This window comes from Phallusia mammillata, chromosome 1 (assembly GCF_965637545.1).
Source record: "Phallusia mammillata chromosome 1, kaPhaMamm4.hap1.1, whole genome shotgun sequence".
In the NCBI taxonomy this organism is placed as follows: Eukaryota; Metazoa; Chordata; class Ascidiacea; order Phlebobranchia; family Ascidiidae; genus Phallusia; species Phallusia mammillata.
In genome coordinates this window covers 1732576-1753869 of record NC_137252.1, presented here as the reverse complement: position 1 = coordinate 1753869, position 21294 = coordinate 1732576, and the positions used below count along the sequence as shown (strand labels likewise).

General features: G+C 36.5%; 2 protein-coding genes and 1 long non-coding RNA gene across 15 annotated transcripts in view; 2 read left to right on the top strand and 1 right to left on the bottom strand.

The window, feature by feature from the left end:
* Positions 1-21294, bottom strand: part of LOC145219416 (uncharacterized) — a 49081-nt gene that overhangs the window by 17269 nt on the left and 10518 nt on the right. The gene's annotated exons all lie outside the window — the stretch shown is intronic.
* Positions 4358-4911, top strand: LOC145219630 (uncharacterized). Its single transcript, XR_013857921.1, has 2 exons — positions 4358-4404; positions 4462-4911. It is a non-coding gene; the product is annotated as an uncharacterized LOC145219630 (long non-coding RNA).
* Positions 5288-8051, top strand: LOC145209055 (uncharacterized). Its single transcript, XM_080079304.1, has 7 exons — positions 5288-5332; positions 5668-5889; positions 6332-6604; positions 6955-7111; positions 7419-7465; positions 7520-7588; positions 7951-8051. The coding sequence occupies exons 1-7, from the start codon at positions 5305-5307 to the stop codon at positions 8049-8051; spliced, it is 897 nt and encodes a 298-aa protein (XP_079935430.1). The 5' UTR covers positions 5288-5304.

The window sequence follows — 21294 nt, the reverse complement described above, 5'->3', positions numbered from 1 at the left end:
ATGCCAGTAAAGCACTCGTATTCACGAATTGTTTCGTAATGTTAAGGTGACAGCAATTCGAATTGTATTCGAATAAAACGGTTCAAGTATTTGCATTCATGAATAGTTGACCAAAACACAACGACGTGTAATTCGAATACCCCTAAGTGTGTATTCGTATTCATGAATACTTCTTTCCTGTTTAGATATAGCAATTCGAATTGTATTCGAATAGTTCTAGTTATTTGTTCAGTCGTTGTAAGAAGCCAACAATTCGAATAGCATTCGAATGCACCGATTCGGGTATTTGTAGTTGTGGAAATTAAAAGAAATAAAAGCGCCCCGAAACTCAAATGGTATTCGAACAAAAAGTAACATTTGGGTTTATGAATTGCAAATTTATTGCTGAAAATGTAAACCAACGAGCTTTGTTTTGCCACATTAGCTTGAGTGATGTAATTAACATGAGATTTTCGCCTCACAAACACGCTATGTGCTGAGAACAAACCAATGTTGCAAGCTTTATAACACAATTCCATTTATGTAACGTCACAAACAAACTTCTATGTGTCATTGTTTCGTAACATAAACAAAACTTGTCAAATCAGGTCACAGATCATTGCCAATTTGAATTGTATTCGAATCTTTTTGGCAAAAATATGTGGCAACATATTCTCGACTACTCTTAGTTTGGAGGTAATTGACAATTCGAATTGTATTCGTAAAATGTAGTCATGTATTCGATTTTACGAGTTGTTACGTTACCAAAGACAGACAACAATTCGAATTGTATTCGTAAAAATGTAGTCATGTATTCGATTTTACGAATTGTTACGTTGCCGAAGGCCGACAACAATTCGAATTGTATTCGTAAAAAATTATCGTGTATTCGAATTTGCAAATTCCTAAGTTGGCAAAGACCTACAACAATTCGAATTGTTTTCATGCACTATCGAACGAAAGCCAAAATCATTCGAATACAGCACGAAGGTGGTAAAACCTGTATTCGAATGCATTCGAATACGAATGACGAATACGAATTGCCCCATGTTTGGTGTAGACACAAAAACTTAAAAACGAACCATGGCAACCATGACACAAATCAACTTCGCTAAAACGATGATGCCACTGATTAAGTCTGTTGCAAGTTGATTTGAGAAAGGCATTTTTGGTTTGCTTAGAGGCGCTTTTCGTTTCGGCCAAACGGTTTTCGAAACGATTTTTTGGATCACAGCCATTTTTCCTATGTCTGCCGTACCTGTAGTTTTCTTTGTCTCTATCATGTAAGTTGTTGTTTTGGTCATTTGGAATGCTGCTGAAGTTGATAAAGGCGCCCATACCTTTGTGATGGCTTTATTTGTTTACTCATGATTTGTATTTAAACAAATGTTGTTTAGAATGAATTAATTATTTAGTTTTTGTAAAATTGGTAATGCAAATACATTGCCCAGAAACTGTATCAAAGTTCAACTGTAGTACAAAGTTTTATCTCTTGTTTCCTTACTGTTCAATAAATGGGCATTTTCTGTACCTCATTTACATTTGATCGTTGGTCGCACGGTTCATCACTGGTTAATTTGCATGTTGTATTGTTGACGCCGCTACAATAGTTGCTACTTCCGCTGAATGATGCTTTTCTGCATAGCTTGGTTCTGCGAAAGTATAACAGCTTGCAGAAGATACAAAAGTCGACATAATGGATGTAAAGTTATGTTTAGTGCTGTTTTTAACAGGTAAGTGGTACTTTTTAGCAAAAAATGCATGCATTGCGACTTGTTAAATGCTACAATCATTCCAGAATACTGTTAATATTAAAACGACTTGCTAAAAAAAATATTAAAACGACGTTCTACGTTAATGTTGACGAAAATTTAATAAAATATTTTTTGTTTGAAAAAAAAAACACTGAAATCACTGAACCACACACTAATATAAACTGATTCCAGGTGCAAACGTGTTTCAATTGTAACATTATGTATTTTTAGGCTTTACCGTTTCGCTCGCTGTGCTTCAAACCAGCAAGTGCGGTCAGTATTTCAAAGGCAACTGGCTTGGCATTCTTTACATGGTTGGTACAAACGGATCAAGTTGTAATTTGACCCTTGTGCCACCCGTTGATAACCTCTCTGGGATAGCGATGCAGATTACAGAGCTGAGGACGACCAATCCAGCATCTCTTTGTACATTGGTGATGCCAGATTACAACAAGCTACTCAGTGAGCCTGTAGATTTTTACAACGCTCCCAGGCAGCAGTGCTTTATATTCACACAACCAGGCGCAACGATTTGTTCTGATGCGGACTTCAACACAACATGTAATACGCCGATTGTCACAACGACAAGCCAGTGGCCACCGGTCGTCAAAACCCAACTCTTCGACGCCGCGATTATTGTGTCATACACGTTCTTAAAATGCCAGAGAATCCCTGTTGTTCCAACAACGACAACTCTTACTAAAGTTGCAGGTGTGGTATAGTTTCATGCAAAATATCATGTAGTTCGTTTTGCCTGTTTGCTGCAAGTATTGTGAGGCTATGTAATAAGGCTTTGAGTAAACCGGTGATCAGGTTGAAACACAAATCTTCATTTTTCTTTTAAATCAGAATCTTCAGGCAACATGATTAATATTTAGTGTTTTTCTATTTTAGCTTCTGGAACTGATCTTTCACTTGCAAACGCCATTACAATTGCAACATCTATATTCTTGATTTTGCAGGCATTGATCTGTGTAGCATTTGTCAGGTTAGATTTAAAATCAATGATTAGAGCAGGGGTGGGCAAACTTTTCAGTGCAAGGGCCGCATTCAAAAGTTTGTAATCTTATCGGGCCGCATAGTATTTTACCAACAGCCGCCAGTTGCTTGCTTGTTTACGTTTTAAAATAACTGATGTAAAGAATTAGGTTTATATCACACATATACCATTTAAAGTCGCCTAAAATGCTCAGATTAATAATTTGTAACTTGCGCATAAGTTTAGCTAAACGAAGCTAACTGTTTATGACGTCATAAACTGTATTGTGACGATTGTGGTGCCTGTTTTATTCGCATTGTTTGCACACAATAATGGGATAAACGCCTGGCGCATATGGTTACTAGACTGGTAATATTTTTTCCAGTCTTGCAAAATCTGTTTTTAGCAGTTTGAAAATCAAAATATTAGGCAAAATAGTTTTAGTTACGTCACGGCCTCCAGTACATGTATTTTAACATACATTGTCACGGCCGCACAAACTCGTCTCCGCAGCCGCATGTGGCTGTACGGCCGCAGGTTGTGCAGTGTGCACCCCTGATTTAGCCCAAAATATTAACATGGTATATTTTCAGCTAAGTGCAAATACGTTTGTTGTCACTTCAATGATTGTACAAACATTGGTTAAAACGCTACAATTGCAATTGTTTCAAAAAAAACAAGCATTTGTTGCAACATAGGTTACACCACGGTTTTTTGTTAATAAATTCCTTGCGCCAACATTAAGCAATGCGAACCGCTTTTAATACCCATCTTTGGGTGTTGTGCGGGTCTGTGTTAATGATTCTAAGCCGTGTTTAATGTCCGTTTGCAAAGTACTGCAACGACTTGATCCAAAGTGACCAAAGTTTTGGCGTCAACAGTGCAAAGTGGGCTGTATTTGAAAACGTGAATCGCTTTTACTTTTATTTACTTCTATCGAACGAAGAAATTGTGTCAAGTGACGATTTGCATTATAACGTGGCAACAACAACAGGCTAAAGCACGTAAAAAGTATCTGTGTTTAGTTCCAAAGTATGGGACGGGTGCAGATACTGGACATGGTATAGGTATCGGCAAGTCGCGGTATTTTTAAAACTCTACGCCCGTGCTCATAATACTATTCAGCGTTACTCGGAAACTTTCTCTTTAAAATTTACTAACATTTGGCGGGCCGCATGAACTCCTTTGCCGGGCCGCATGCGGCCCGCGGGCCGTAGTTTGCCCACCCCTGGATTAGAGTAACTGCTTTATCGCTTATTTATTTAATCCATTTACAGTCATTGCTTCCAAATCAAGAGAAAAAATAGACGACCTCTATCAAATACAGGTAATAATAACTTTGTGTGTAAAATTCATGCAGATTCACCAAACAAACTGTGTTTTTAATCTAATTTGCCAGGGTCGAAAACTTTTCATAAAACGAGCCAAATTTCCTACATCAACTGCACAGACCAACCAGGTGAGTTATTTTCTTTATATATAAGCTTATATGTAGAGTTTGAACCGTAAAAGAGCCATTCAGTTTAAGTGAGCAAAATAAACTTGTTAAGTATGTACATATGTATGGTCACCTGTTAAAAGAAACTCCGTTAAGTTAATATTTTTAACTAACAAAATTGAAATATTTGATAGGTTTTGACGAAAGACTTCCTAAATCGGATATGGATGTGGATGGATATTTAAACCCAATCAGTAAGTTATTTTACGTCAGTTTATAAATACCACGAGTAATTGTTTATTTGTTTTCAGGAACCGGAACTGGCACTATAGAAACGGAAGTTACGTCACCGGACCCATACGTCAACAACAGAATCAGTCATGTTTATTTGAACTAAATACTGCATCCAAACAATTGTGCCAAATGAGCCTTGGTTTAAGACGTTTTCAGGGGCAAACCTTTGAAACCAGTGTTCCTATATTTTTTAACCAGCTAAAAAGTACTACTTTGTCCCGATCTATTTTACAGGCTACGGAAACGAAACATATTAAAACTTTAATCTGATGAGCAGATTGCAATAGTAAACATCCCAAAAGAATGTTCTAGCGAGTTCTGGGGCTTTTATGCATGTTGTCCCTAAACCCTTAAGTTGCAATATTTAAAATGAATGAGACTGTCTTCTGTGGTCATAACAACGCGGATATGTGTAGTTTTTTGTTTTTAGCAGGGTCGTACTCGGGCATGTCCCATGTTAACATATGCTTCGTACATCTGTTCAAGTAATTATATGTGAACAAAAACATGTCGTTAAAATTGTGTCTGTTTTATGCAAATGTTGTATACAGTTGGAATATTTATCTCCTATATAAATTTATCTCAAAGTTACACTGTTCATTGATAACCAGTTTAAAGAACCCAGTTTTCATTTATTCTCGCCTGCAGGCGATTCTCGCCATGGTTTTACCAATTTGTAAGTCGTGATTCGTATAAACTGATGACCATGCAATTTACGCATAGCTCGATCAGTTTTCAGCGGTTAAAGTACTTCCGATAGTTTGACACTAATTACTCAAGAACATATTTACATATTGTTGATTTCACCACACAAGTTTCACCGCATCAGTTCTTCAGTGTTGGAAAAATAAAAGGAGGAGATGAAGACTTTGTTACTGCTAAGCATAGGTAAGATTTGTTTGATGAATATATTAACAGATTATATTCAGTCAATCATAGAGTAAAAGCTCATGTTTCAAAAGTACCCAGTTTTTTTTTGCAGAGAAAATGCCTTTTTTGTTTTCTGCAATGAGGAAGAAAGCGAGATTTCGTGGAAAAGTAATATAGCAGAATGCAATGTACACACATCGACTACAAATCTTACGTTGTGTATTGCACGTCTATTGTTCAGTTGCTTATTTGTTGATATCATTTTGTGTTTTGTAAAACCACTCGCTAGTGTTCTATGATCTCTACACCGTTCGGTTTTCTTACTGTTTGTTGCCAGTTTTGTATTGTTGCAGCTTTCGCTACAATGACGATGGTCCGATGCACTTGCACAGCTTCGTTGAGGCAGGAATTGTTTGGAACTTTGTATCACGGAAGCAACCAAACCACACCGGAAGACTGTAGCACAACCTTTGCTGCAGTAGCACAACGCACGGACCTTGTGGTTGTGTTTAGTATTCTGCAAGCCAAGCTGTCCGTCCCGACGAACTACGATTGGAGTTACACTTTGCCAAACGGTAGATTCATTTCTTTGTTGTTGATATCGGGTTATTTAACTTCAAACCGAAAGCGGCTCACTAATAACTTGATCACATTGAAAACATTAGCTGCAAGTTTTCGCAAGTGTTTTTGGTGACAACATTAAAAGTCAGTTTATCCTTTACCGAAACATCAAATGGCTCAGATTAACTCTTCTGTATTTGCAACAGTAGCATTGTATCATACTTGTTTGTTGCAACCAGAGTCCGGAGCATTGTATTTCACAAATGACTGACAGTATTCACTCCACAAAGTTTTTACAGATTAAAACTTATTTTTATGTTATGTTTTGTATGTTATATCTTTTGAGCACATTATTCACCATCTAAATAGGGTCAGAATTATATAAGTAACGTCTATAGTGCTATCGGTCTTAGCTTTATTGTAACGTATATTCAATATTGTTGTTTTCTTTTTAAGACATGATGTTTGATTTCGCCGATGGCACCATCTCCAACATGTTACAACCTCGATGTTTAGCATTTGTAAGTCCAGCCTCAACCACTCATTCTGGCTGTAAGGAATATGTTGAGCTGCCAAACTTTTGTGGAGGAACAGCTATGACTCATACAAGTGTAAAATGGCCGCCAGTGTTTTCCAGTCATGCTGCGAAGTATTCTATTCTTATTCAGTTTAAAGTTATGAAATGTCCGACACAGTTTTCGATTCCAAAACTTTCATCCCGAGCACCAGGTAACGCTATGTTGCTTTGTCAGGTATCAGTTGTCGTGCAGCAGCAAACAAGATTTGATTTTTTACTTGTATCTCATTTAAAACGGTTGACTGTGTTTGTAATGTATTTAGTATTTGCATTGACTGAAATAACAATTTAAACCTTGTACAGCTATTCTAGTAGTTGTCTTAATGTCTTCCTGGAAAACAAAGACATTTGCCAAAAGAGCTTTATAAGATTATTATTATGCCTGGCAGCAACAGCTTAAACAAGTAAAACATAAAAACCATACAGCAAAAGATATGTTTTCAGTTCGAGGAATGTTGTAACGAAACATCACGTGTAAACTTAATTTTCTTTCGATTATTAGTGGTTGCCATAACTACTACGGCCCTATCAAGTACTGCAATCATCAACTCAACCACGTCTACATCTGCAATAACATCTCCAAAACTGCTTGGTATTTTGCTGGGGGCAATCTTCTTTATTTTCTTAACAGAGATTGTTGTCTTTTTACTCTGCAGCAGGTAAATATAAACCTAGTCAACAAACTATACGTAATATTTCTCGTAAACCTATGCTGATAAAGAGCAATAAACGTCCAGACAATAATCTTCCGTAAACTTGGAAAACGGTGGTGGGATTCGAACCCAAAACAATTCAAACGATCAATTTATTATTTTGTTTCAGCGCCAAGAATAAAATAATAGCAGTGTACGTATGTATTTAACCGCACACCAGTACAGACATTGTGCAGTATTGCCGCCCACGCATACTAAGATGTTTATGGTTTCGGGTAGACTGAACAAAATTATGATTATTTTACTATCATAGAGGGATGGAAAAAGCTACCAACACGTCAAAGGAGGATTTATCTTCAGGTAAAATGTTACATTATTTGTTTGCGGAACTTTAGTATTTTGACAATATTTCAGGCACAGGAAATGCAGTCAACGATTCCGAACAACCAGTTTCAGCATCGGACAATTATATTTCCCCGATACGTAAGTACTACAAATTAGATAAACTCTTAACCTGTAAAACATACACACAAATCAGATTTTCACATAATGCTAATTTGTTTCCCTGTTTGATCTAAAACTTGTTTCAGAGAAGAATGTCACAACAGGTATGGTAAAATTGGTATTTGAGCATTTGGTCGAATTACACTGCTGTTGGCATATTTTATTTTGCCAACAATAGAAATCCTTAAAATTAGTGGGGAATGGATCTTTACTGCCATTTGTGGATTTAATTTTTATATCATGGTTTACAAATCCACAAGTTATAACTTCGCGTAAACTATAAACTAAGCTTGGATATAGCAAAGACAACAATATTAATATTTTTTATTTTTAACTTCAAGGATACCAATCAAAATCTGAGATATTGGAACATCCCGGATACATTAATATCGCTTGCAGCTCAAATGAAAATGTTGATACTATATATGAGAAATACTCGTAAAGAAGCGCTTCTGTCAACTTTAATGGAATAAAATACATATTTATTACATCCATACGAAATAATTTTTGGATTTGAAATTTGTTGATGGAATCTCATGCAACCTATTTGTAAAGTTTTCTAAAGTGTATGAGCTATTGCATTGTCGTGTTTATACCCTATTGCATCTGCCTTGAAATTACTGACTTCTAAACATTTCGCGATCAATCAGTGGTATTTTTTTTAATACGTAATAATAAAACTTACCCACGCATTACCGTATAACCCTCTTATCAATTAAATATTTGAGGATAGTAGGAGGGATATTTGAACACTAATATTGCATTATTTGGTATCAGTTCCTGACTCAATGCAACAAATTTGAAAAAATCCGAACTAGCATGGTATTCGTATATTTTTGTAATGTCGTGAGGACGCAGCTATCCCCTTACTTGAAATGAATTCCACATTTCTGTCTGTTTAATAATTCAAAGCAATCACAAAACTGATTTGAGCACAAAAACAACAAGCGGCATTGACACATGGTTAGACAACGAAAGGGCCGCAAATTCTATACAATACCTACACATAAAAATAAAGCATTGACATTGTAAACTTTTAAATGATGCCGTTGTTGATATGCAGTTCATTTGTAATTTGAATAGGTGTCGAAATCAGAAAGATATTGCATTACGACCGAGTAGCAGTATTTGTAGAGTTCCTGTAACAGCATTTGTTCAGTTTTATGGGTAGGTTCTATATTCCTAACCCAGAACATTTAATACTAAAGACAAAAAATAATCTTCCAGAAGTGAGAAGTATTAAACGACTCTCAGTACTTTTGCAAAAGCATACCTTGTTGTCGACCATATTCGGTCTCATATCTCTCAGATCTTTCACAGTTCGGAATACATCCACCCGCTTTTGTGCCTTTAAACGTTCGAGAATGTTAACCAGAGCGATAAAGGTTCCAGTTCTTGTTGATCCGTTGCTGAAAACACGAAAACACGAGAGTTATATAGTAACCTGGCCGCTATGTGAACCCGCGTTGAAGTTAATTGATCTTTATGTACATGCTACAGTTGCGGTGTTAGTGATAGCCTGTTTGGTCGACGAGGATAGTCGATTTTGCAACAGGTGTTGTGCACGCGTGTTGGGCAAGTTAAAAATAAATTCACTTAGAACAACATTTTGGCAGCCATTTCGAGAGAGCCGTCTAATGGGACAACTACAACAATATCAATTGGTTGGCCGCCCAGTATACAATAGACTTCTTTTAATGAGCAATGCAAATGAAATATTACCTGCATGTTACCAACACATACTGGCAATTCTGTTTGGTCTTTAGTCGTTGCATTTCCTCGATAGTTTTAATGAAGTCCATTTCTTTCGGGGGTCGTTCCACGTCACTCCATCCCTTGACTTGCAGAAGCATCAACTGTGTATCAGCCTGAAAACAGTTAAAGCTAAGTTTCATTGTAAAACGTTAATATAATGCAAAATCTGTCTTACAAACATACCCAAAAACTGTAAGTATATTTCTCTGTTGTCTAATTTATTAGTTATTAAGGTATGAGGCTTGTTCGTTTTCAACTACATTCTAATAATATAATATAACCAGAACTATGTTTGGACATAAGACTGCAGTCAAAAGTTGTTAGCAGCCATGTTGTTTTGAATTTTTCAACTTACAAAGGCCTTGGTTGTTGACCAGACGTTGACAGTTATCAGATCGTGAACGTTAGTTTCATTCACATCACGTACAAAAACCGAAATGTCGTCATATTGTAAAGCTGCATTGGTTGGAATCTAAGGCAGTAATGTTTTTATAAAGAAAAATGTTTCTCAAAGAAACGATTTCGGTAAAAAAAAATAACAAACTTACATCAATGCTGCTGTCCAAATCAACGACAACCAAAGCTTTCTTCTCCACGATCATCTTCCAGAAATTTTCCTTTTCTCCAGCAGCAGGGCTTCTTGCTGCGATGAAGAATTCTGATGAGCCATGTTCCTGTGGGAGAAAAACAAGCTTAAAACCAAATTGGGTTAAACCAAATGAACGTTTCACACTGAGGAACATAATTATACTCTAGGTAAATTTTGAATTAAAAGTGCCAGTCAAGCAATAAATAACGTTTCGTCGTTCAGTCTGTACAGGGTAATCCGTGAAACCTATTTAATTTTACGTTGAAACACGTTCTAACAGAACGAACGCCGCCAAATGAAAGTGAAATGTAGATGAGCTAGCAATTCGTAGTTTGTAATATCACCTGGATATACGAGGCATCCAACTGACGCATAATCTCAAGTTTTTTGTCCCAAACTTTTACCGACGTGTTCTTATCTAAAAATAATATTTTGAGTTTTAATAATGAAAAAACTTCAGTAATTAACTTACATGTTCTCAGCTGTGGGCGATTTTCCTGCCATTCCTCGCCAAATCTCCACGCTGACAATGTTTTGAATTCTTTCTCTTGCATTTCGTTACTGCAAAAGAAAACTTCAAGGCCGTGCTCATATAATTTTAAGGGGAAGAAACTAAAGAGAATAAGGACGAAATGCTTTGACTTTTTTGTGCACAATGCGAATAATATTCCTTTCTTGCTTTTTCTGTTACTTGTTTTAACTTGCACAACCTACAAGAAATTAGATTTGCAATTAACTACCCAACTCATGTCTTACAAAAAAACCTGCTTACATTTCACTTAAAGTCGTTGATTGTAATTCTGCAGCACCTTTATCTGTTTCCATCAAGTTCTCACCCTCCATTAGCAGTTTATAGACGTACGTGTATTGTTTCTGGACAAATACAAAACTAGTACGACAAACATGATTTGATTGTGTGCTTGTCTTACATATAATGTATGCCCATATCTTGGGAATCACACATGTGATTCCATAATAAAACTTTTTCAATGTGTGTTTTCAAAATGTGTAACTACAGTTTACCAAATTTTGAATCATGTCTATTCGATTTTCCCTCGTTCTTAATACGGTTCTTGGCACATCAACTGTTCTTTTGTCGTCAAGTTCATGAAACAAAGTGTCCATTACTATGTAAGTACCTGTGCGTCCAACTCCAGCACTGCATACAAACATATGCTTGAGTGATTGATCTCAGTAGCATGGGAAAATGTTTTACCTACAGTGCACGATGATTGGAGCATTTGTGTTTTGCAAATCATCGACCATGTTACGTAGGTGGATCATGTTGGATGTAGTTACTGGAATCCCATGATCGGGCCAAGTTGTAAACTGCAACTGTGTTATGGTTCGTTGTTCCTAGTGAAGAACACAAGTAATAATATACTTGTTTTAATTATTGTTTCTTCTACTATAAAACCGTTTGCCAAAAAAGTCTTTTCTGTCTTATACTCTTGTTGTCCAACCTTATACCGTTCTTGTTGTCTTAGGCTGGTCACAATTAACAAAATAATAATCAAACGCTGTAATTTTCAAAAATAGGTATAATGTGTGATGAGCCCTTATGGGTCGAAACAGTGTGCACTGTCTGCAGGTATAATGTCGTTTTTTACGTTTTTAGTTATAGTTTTTCATTTGCACTCACCCTGTTTGCGGATATAACAAACTGTCGCTGAACGATTCCTCCGATGGTTACTTCATGTTGTGTTCGAACTTCCAGATTCGGCCACAATTTGATTTCAGATTCAACGTCAGGCCAGTATTTTTCACATTTTGCCTGGCGGAAAAACCACAAACGACACTTCTACTAATCAATCAGCAGACTAAGACAAAACAGTGTTTAGCATTCAAAGTGTCCTGGCGAAAAGCACTCAAACTATTCCTCGCAACAAAATGTTATTTTATTAAGCAACAACAATTTTATGATTATTTTTACTAACGAACACTTAATACTTAACAAAGCTTTCCTTTTCGTACCTTTATAGAGAAACGATTTTGTGGATGTCGAATATGTGGGTGTCAATGTCCTATCGGCACAAAGTAATAGCAACCTACCTTCCCATTTTCCCTTAAGCCAGTAAGCATTACGATGATGTTGGAGTTTTCCTGCCAAACCATCAACCAGAAATCGTTGATTGTCTCCTTCTTCGGACCCTGAGTGGCGATGAACTTCCTCTCATTATCGTAACCCGGTATAAAAGCGGCGTTGATGTAATCGTTTCCACCGCTTCCTTGCAAAACTACTCGAGCATGATCGTCTGTAAAACAATGACACGAAAAAAATTAAGCAAAATGTTTAACCTTGTTAATCTACCTACTTTACATTTTGTATTTCAATACTTACATGGGAAAATATTCTTGTAGCGGTTTCTCTCAGCGTTTTGTGGCAACTGTGACACGTCCCTTGTTCTCTGGGTGTTTTTGCTTTGGTTCTCAATTGCCTAAAAGTATTTGTAACAATGCTTTAATTAATTGACTGTAGATGAGGATTTGCTCAATTGTCGGGCTCTAACCTTAAACTCGTTGGCAAATAGAAATCCTGACTCAGCATTTTTCTTGTACAAGTCAAACAAGTTCGTGACTTTGCTGTTTGTGGAAGCACCAGCAGAATGAGGTAAGTTTTCGTAAGTCACGTTTCCTATCACCACAAAGCGTAGTATGAAATTTATGTTGCTAGCCGGCAAACAAGCGGAAAAGTCAAAAAAACTTGAAAAGAGGATAAGACTGTACATGTTACCTTCGGGAAATGTATGAGGAGAAAAATTTGCCTGTGAAGGCTGATCTTTGCTCATCCTGCAAACCAATTTGTAGTCCAGTTACTCTGATTGATTTTTTTCCCTAAAGACCTATATAGCCTTTTTGGTTAGACAACTATAATCTGATTTTCGTAAAATGGACCAAGAGAAAAATGCTGTGGACATGAAGACAAAGGCAATGAAAACAGCATGTATGATTGATTACTTGTCGCGCAAAAGTTTAAAAATAATTCTTTGGTCAAACAAATCAATCGAAGTCAAACCTTTGTTTTCGACGTATGTACACGACCACCAGCCCAACAATCACAACTACTACAAGCAACAGCCCGATCACCAGACCAGCAATCATTCCAACACTCGTTGCAGGAAAACAGCTTTGAGGGGGATTGCCCGGAGTTGTTACTGTGAGATTGGATGTGATGTTTGTGTTGATTGAACCAGTGACAATGACTGTGACCTGAATTTTAAGAAGATATGCTTATCTACTTACCACCTGCAAACACGATTTTACTGACCGTAATATAATACAAGGTAGAATGGCTGAGATCTTGTAATTTTGTCGATTTAACTGAATACGGGACGGAGATTATTTGATTCAAAACCTGAATCTCAACCTGTAAGAATGTAGTGACATTATTACCTTAGTTTATTTCAGAATGTTTCTGCATTTACCAAAATGTAAAATTAATACTTTAATGTACAACACGTTTTTACCTGCGCTGTTAGTTCGTTGTTGGTAATAAATTGATCAAGTCCTGTCCAACTGACAAGCACACTTAAAGCATCGCATTGAAATGTCTCCGCAGTCGTGTTTACTGCAACAAAAGATTTACTGTTAGTGGATCACTGATATAGAGATCGGAGAAAATTTTTATTAGAGCTTTCAGAATTTTGATTGTTGAACACATTTTATTCAAGTGCAACCTTACGATGAAATTATCTCTTTTACCTGCTGGAAAACAGTTGGAAGGGGGTTTACCCGGAGTTGTTACTGTCAGATTGGATGTGATGTTTGTGTTGATTGAACCAGTAACAATCACCGTGACCTGTGATTCACAAACAACGTTTTGGGTCTTGATTATAGAAGTATTATGTAAGATACTATCCCGTAACTATTTGCTCAAATGACAAGATTCTCACCCGAATTTCATATAATGTTGAGTAAAGAAGTTCTTTTATTGTCGTAGAATTCTCTGAATACGGAACGGTAATTGTTTGACGCAAACCTTCAATTTGAATCTTAACCTGCATGTATCACGGTTTTAATTATTGGTTTCGGGGCACACAAAACTGGGTTTAAACCTGCGCCTTGAGATCGTTTTCGTTGATGAATTGTTCAAGTCCAGTCCACCTGATACGCACAGTTGAAGCGTTGCATGAAAATGTCTCTGCAGTCGTGTTCACTGCAAAATTCGTTAGTAAATTTCGAATTCAATTGGAAATTGTAACATGCATGCTTACATGGAGGATAGCAACTTGATGGTGGATTTTGGTAAGTTGTGACTGACTTGATTGTTGAGACATTGGCGATTAGGCATTCTGTAAGCATCGTAGTAACCTGTGATTATCAATTATTTTATTTTGTTTGTGTTTTCATATTCTTTCCAACGAGATTTTAAGAGCTAAATTGGTGAAATCGGTTTTGAAAAGACTAGTAGGCCTATTGGTTAATTTTATTTTTTTGGCAAGGAAATAGTTGGCCGTCTAAAGGAACATACAGTTATACCGACAAATCTACAATACTTGGGAATTTTTTGCCTTTTGTTGAAAATTGTTCAGTTGATATGAACTACTTACTTCAATATCATACTCTGTTTCAAAGTAGAGGCTTCCAATGGTTTTCGATAGATCTAAATACGATGCCACAAATCGTTTATTTAGTTTCGAAACATGAATTTCAACCTAAATGTAATAATGTCAAAACAGTTATGTCTGAAACAGGTTATGTAGTTAAATTAGAATTTACCTTTTCATTGAAATTGTTCTCGTTTATCAGGTGATCAAGTCCAGTCCAACTGACCACCACAGTTGAGGCGTTGCATTCGAATTTCTCCACTGTCGCTTTGACTAAAAGTGAGTGAATATTTTTAAAGCCGCATAATTAAATGAAAACGGAAATTCGGCCCTAATATTTGCGAAAAAGCATCACTGCTAAAGACCAACCAAAAAAACGAGGATAATTAAAATTAACTACGGTTAAAACCTTGTACTTGGAATCAGTTTGGTCGTTTTGTGATATTTAAAGAAGACAAATATTTATTTTAACTCTCCTGTATTTTTTGTTTTGTTACTACTCACATTTAACTTGACAAGCGTAGTAAGCCAGTTCACCACTGCAGTTCATGCTTGACTGCTCCCATCCTATCCCATAATGCAACGCTCCCTGCTGGCAAGTTGTAACGTTGGAAACGGGAAAGTTTGCCGGAGATCCGTCACTCCAATACCAACATTTCAAAGTGGTGTTGTAACGAGCTCCAATGAACACTTTAGTATCTAAAAATGTAATGTCTGGACTAAATTGCAATATATTTAAGAAACGATCTACGTTGAAACTCAACGCTCACTTGGTGCCAGAAACGATCCATTATATATGGTGAAGTTTTCATACGGTTCATCAACACTTCGCAACTTGCTTGAAATTGGGCTTCCCCTTCTATAATAATTGAACACTTCTTTTTGACATTTGTTTTTGTTTTTGTCAGAAAACAATGAATACTGAAATGTCCACCCTGATGCAATGTAAAAACTTTGGTTTGACTTACAAAGAAAAAAGTGTAAGGTGAAAACGATATAATTACGAACAAAAACGGAAAAAATATTTTGTAGTTAAGTATTTATTTTGTCGCTGTTTGTGGTTTGCCGCAAAATAAATAATAGCAAAATATACATACCATAACATATACGTTATGTTATGTATACATAATGTACAAGCTGATTGCAAAACAAAGCTTGGAAGATTGACTGTTGTGTTCCCGATATATTAAAAACAGTAAAACAACGATATGGATAATAAGAACAAAAAATCAGAACAAAAATGCAATAATTTGTTAAATAGAAAAGTAGATTTTTGAAACGGCATTTTATTTGTGAAAATTAATTTAATTTTGTGCTGTTTTTTTGATTTACTGCCCTAAATATTTCAGTTTGTTCTGCCTTGTATACGATTACGCAAAATCTTCCAGCGGAAAATGATCTTTGAAAAAAGTTGCGCGTCAACAAATTGTTGATGTCCGATAATTGTTACTGAGGTAAATTAATTTCTAACCTCCGCCTTCACAATTTGTTCCGATGGTCACAAACCATCTTTCGGTGTCCATGCCATTTACATAATTGCAGAAGTATACTGTTTGTATCGTGTTTTTAGGATTACTGTTGAACAAAACGAATTATTTTATGCTAACGAGTTTGTTTCTGTTGAAACTTGTTACCATTTATACAAGTCGAAATACCACAGATGTCCCAGAGATTTTGTGCTCGTCCAGCCCAACTCAGCCGGATTCTTTGAGTATTTGTATCGTTCATTCTCTATTGTTGCGTAAAAAATATAAACCCTCTGCAATTCTAAAACAGCAAGCAATTGATTAGTGTACATGCGAATTTTGCAGGTCAATTGCCGAATAATTTAACGACATAATCGATTTGAGTTGTGCAACACTTAACTGATTTAGAAATTATTACAGATGTTAATAAGTTAATATGTGTGAAGTAAATTTTGTTTCACATCTTTTTTTCTGCAATGTTAAAATTGCCACTCTTTAAGTGCACACTCAAACCTGATGTATATTTGTCTGTCATGATTTGAGTGAGAGTTGCGTTGATCTGTGGGTCATCAGTCATTGCAAGATTTCCACCGAGCAAAGAACATATCTCCTGTGCAGTGTTTGCATCCACAAGATCATCAGATAACATCAACACACTGTCCTTCACTGCTTGAAAAGTTTTGTTGCAACCTTATAAACAAGTTGCGAAGAATATAATGGTGTTTCTACCTTTTGTTTTAGCAGAGAACATCTTACTTTTTGGCAGGGCTGATGACCATTGAGCAATCAAAATCATCACAATCGCCACTCCTCTGGTCATCATTATCCAAAAATACAATTTGGTTATTACTTTAGTAATAACAATTGACCTTGAAAGATATTTTATTTTTCCAAACAACCTGCTACAAGAAATGTTATCATCACAAAACGGGTTTGAGTTAGTAATATCTGACACAGAATAGACAAATGCAACTTCTACATTACAATATATTTCTTATCTGGCAACTGAAATCCTCAGCTGAAAATTCTTATTACTTCTAAAACAACCTACTCGCCTATAATCCTAGCAAAATAAAACGATTTATTTCTCCTTTTACGATTCTTGACTAATTTGGCATTTGATAAATCTTACGACTACTTGAAATAGTTTACTTTTATCCCAGCGCCTGCTTTTTTTTTACAAAATCTATCTGACAGTAATACAAGTAAATCCCGACTCAAGCCAATCGTGTACATTTGATTTTACAAACTTCAATTCGTTAAATGTTTGAGCAATACAGACGGAAGAAAGAACAGCACATGCAAAATAGCAAGATTTAAAGCTTTCAAAGCGTTTGTGACATTAAAACACGAAATCACAGTACCTACGAAAACGAAAGTGGTTTGGTGTTTCCCGATTCTCACATTTGCGTTGACTATTTACCGACTCATTCAACTGTGTGTATTGACCTACCGCAAACATTATATTGGTGAGCGGTAAATATTTGCTAAGGCTGAAAATTCAGTGTTACTTTCACTGTACGAGTTAACAGCTCATAAATTTGCTGACTGCGAAATTGTGTGTTTAGGTGTATTAAAGTTTGACTTTTAACTGTTATTCATAAAGATTTCGAAGTACATCATTCTTACTTTATCCTTCACTCTTCGCCCAATTTTGTAACTTAAATTTCGCACATCACTTTTCTAGTTAAAAGTAATAAATGTGGAGGATCTATGCTTTGTGTTACAATTTAGGGCACATGTCGGTTTCGTTTTTGGCGTTTAAACGAATGGGCATTTGCTAGACAAAATTTGACAGCAAACTTCCGACAATAGCTGCAAAAATTCGATAGCCATTTGTTTGTGGGTCAGTATGTAATAATGCGGTCTGCTTCGCTGCAAAAAAAGCAACTATCTGTGCGTTGTTGAGTGAAACGTACTAACGACCGTTCAAGAGATTGAGAGATTAGGCTTGACCCAGGTTGGTTTGTAAAACTGCATTTCCGTTGAATTAAGGGCAAACGCAACTAATCAACAAGTCAGTTACTTACTCGTAACTCCATTGCTGCCCAATGCAACCAAAAGACAGAACTGCCCCAAGACACCCGTCCTGGAGTAGGTGTCCAGAATTTTGAGCAGTAACGGCAAAAAACAGAACAGTTGTTTCTCAAAGCTCCTGCTAAAACATACAGAGTGTCCTTTGTTGCAGGCATTCAAACACAACATGCGAAGCGTCAAGTCGGTTTCTCAATATGGAGAGTGCAGTGCGTTTGATTGAAGCGATTGTAATAACTAACTTCCTAAAATGATTGTCGCTGTGGATGGGTGTACAATAAAACTAAAATTATTACTATAAACAACACAATCAATCGTTCATCATGTTTTAGGACCCGGGAGTGACATCGCAAAATTGGAAGTTATGTAAGTGACGCCATAGGCAACAGTAGGATCGGTAACGTGTATTTGCAGCAACTATTGAGGTATGTGCTTGCATAAACAACATCGTCAAATAATATCAACACACTTGTTATTGAGAGCTTAAAAATGTTTTCGCTCTCTTACAGACGTTTGACTTATTTAGATTTCATCCTGCGTGTTTTTTATTCAATTTGATACTTAGATTCTGTTTACCCATGTAAGTAAAAAATATCATTAGCGAAACTTGTCCGATCAATCTCATCACTTCAGTTCTGAATTGTCAAATAGAATCGGTTCTGATGAACTTTCGATTGCGTATATTATTCGTTCCAAAAAAAAAACTCACATGTACGAAAATAAAAATAAAAACGAACACATGTACGTGCAAGTCCAGGTGATCACGTCAGGTTTTTGTTTCCAAAGGCGTTGAATAATTATGCTTATAGCGTAAGTTACAATGGTTAGTGTTGTTTACTGTTTATTGTGTAACTATTTTATTGTTTTACTGTTTAACTATTTAATTGCTTTTTTATTACAGTGCTGTATTCGCTCACAAGAACTGAAGACGCCAAAAACATTTTGTGAATATATATTTTGTGAAAATACCCTGTATAACGGTTGATTCTAAATATTTTATAAACTGTGTTGGGTTACAACCTGACCAAAAAATTGGGGATTTTGTATTTTTGTGTTTCATCATGGTACGGGTACCAAACTATGGCTTGTGCCGTCATTTCACCCGCCTCGAATAGTATTTTAAAGTACACGAGTACACGAGTACACGAGTACACGAGTACACGAGTACACGAGTACACGAGTACACGAGTACACGAGTACACGAGTACACGAGTACACGAGTACACGAGTACACGAGTACACGAGTACACGAGTACACGAGTACACGAGTACACGAGTACACGAGTACACGAGTACACGAGTACACGAGTACACGAGTACACGAGTACACGAGTACACGAGTACACGAGTACACGAGTACACGAGTACACGAGTACACGAGTACACGAGTACACGAGTACACGAGTACACGAGTACACGAGTACACGAGTACACGAGTACACGAGTACACGAGTACACGAGTACACGAGTACACGAGTACACGAGTACACGAGTACACGAGTACACGAGTACACGAGTACACGAGTACACGAGTACACGAGTACACGAGTACACGAGTACACGAGTACACGAGTACACGAGTACACGAGTACACGAGTACACGAGTACACGAGTACACGAGTACACGAGTACACGAGTACACGAGTACACGAGTACACGAGTACACGAGTACACGAGTACACGAGTACACTAGTACACTAGTACACAAGTACACAAGTATACAAGTTCTTGATTCTTGAACCTCCTGTCGAAATAAAACTACCCCAAGGCTAGTTTAATAAGTGCTTTTAGTCACTGAAACAACAAATGAAGCTGCAGCATTTCCACTTTATTCTCACATGGCAACACTGAGTTGAAAATTACGATTAACTCTAGAACGGCCCACAGATTCAAGTAAAACGAAAGTTATTTAGCCTTTCTTGTTTTTTGATACATCTGGTGTTTGTCAAATCAAACGGCTGCTTGAAATGTTTACTACCATCACAACGCTAAAGCAATTCAAAACACAAAATAATTTTACATATTTCATTTCACCATTACATTTCCAAAAGATACCATTGGGAAAGATTCTGCGAAGCCTTTGTGACATGAAACACCGAACTGTTGCACCTGTAAAAACGAAAGTGGTTGGATCTTTAACGATAATCACATTGACGTTGACTGTTTACCGACTCGTTTAATTATGTGTATTGATCTACGTATTTCTTGTACTTTACGAGTTAATAGTTCATTATGTGCTGTGCGTTTATGTTTTCGTCTGAAAGAGTGCTGAATGCTCAAATGTAAGTTACCTTCAGGTGTAATGATGTTTGGATTTTAACCGTTATTCATGAGCATTCAATGAGCAATCGAAAATTCGAAACACTTCAGATGTTACTTTATCCTTAACTGTTTACCGATTTGTTTTACTACGACGTAAAATAATGCATTGGTATGTTTTACATTTTTGGCAGCTTAAAATTTGTAACGCATCACAGCATGAAAATTCTACTTCGCCTGGAGCAGGATTTTTTACTGTGATGAAAAATTCATAAAACTACAAATTTAAACGCAATGTTCAACACAGTTCCGCTTTCGTTGCAACAGGCCCTACACCTTCAGTTTTTTACCATCCTCAATCTGCGCATTTTAAATCTGTCTGTATTTTATTGTAAACAAACTTGGCCGAATGGCCGGGCGCGCCTGGCCCATGTACAGTGATAAAAAACACATCGGGATTCGGGAGTGTCCTGGGTTCGAATCTTGTGAAAAAAAAAAACTAAATCTTGCATTATGGAAATACCAAAACAAAACAAGCAGCAACGAAAACAAACTAGCACTTGGCATCGACGGACAAACAATTGTTACAACCGAATTCTTAATTTATAACGGATATTAGAATTTCAATCAAGCAACGTATGTAGGGTATTCATTTAAACATTTAGTGCAATGTGTGAAGCAACAAACTAAGTAAGCGTTTAAATTCGCAATTTGTAAACTCAAATTTATGGTTAAAAGATTGTTGTTTTATCTGATCTAGGTTACACGAACAAACTTGTTACAATATCTCGCTTGCTTCAGTTGTTTCAGTAGCTCTTACGTTTTGTCTAGTCCAGGGGTGTCCAACCTTTTTGGTCAAAGGGCCACACGCTGTTTACGAATGATTGCGCGGGCCACTTGAGTGTTACTGCCAATTTGGAATCTTAGAAATAGCTGTCTTATAATTTCTTATTAAAATCCTCCACGGAAATTCTAACCTTAGAAATGTGAATTATCCTCGTTTACAGTTATAAGAACAATAAAAACACCAAGATA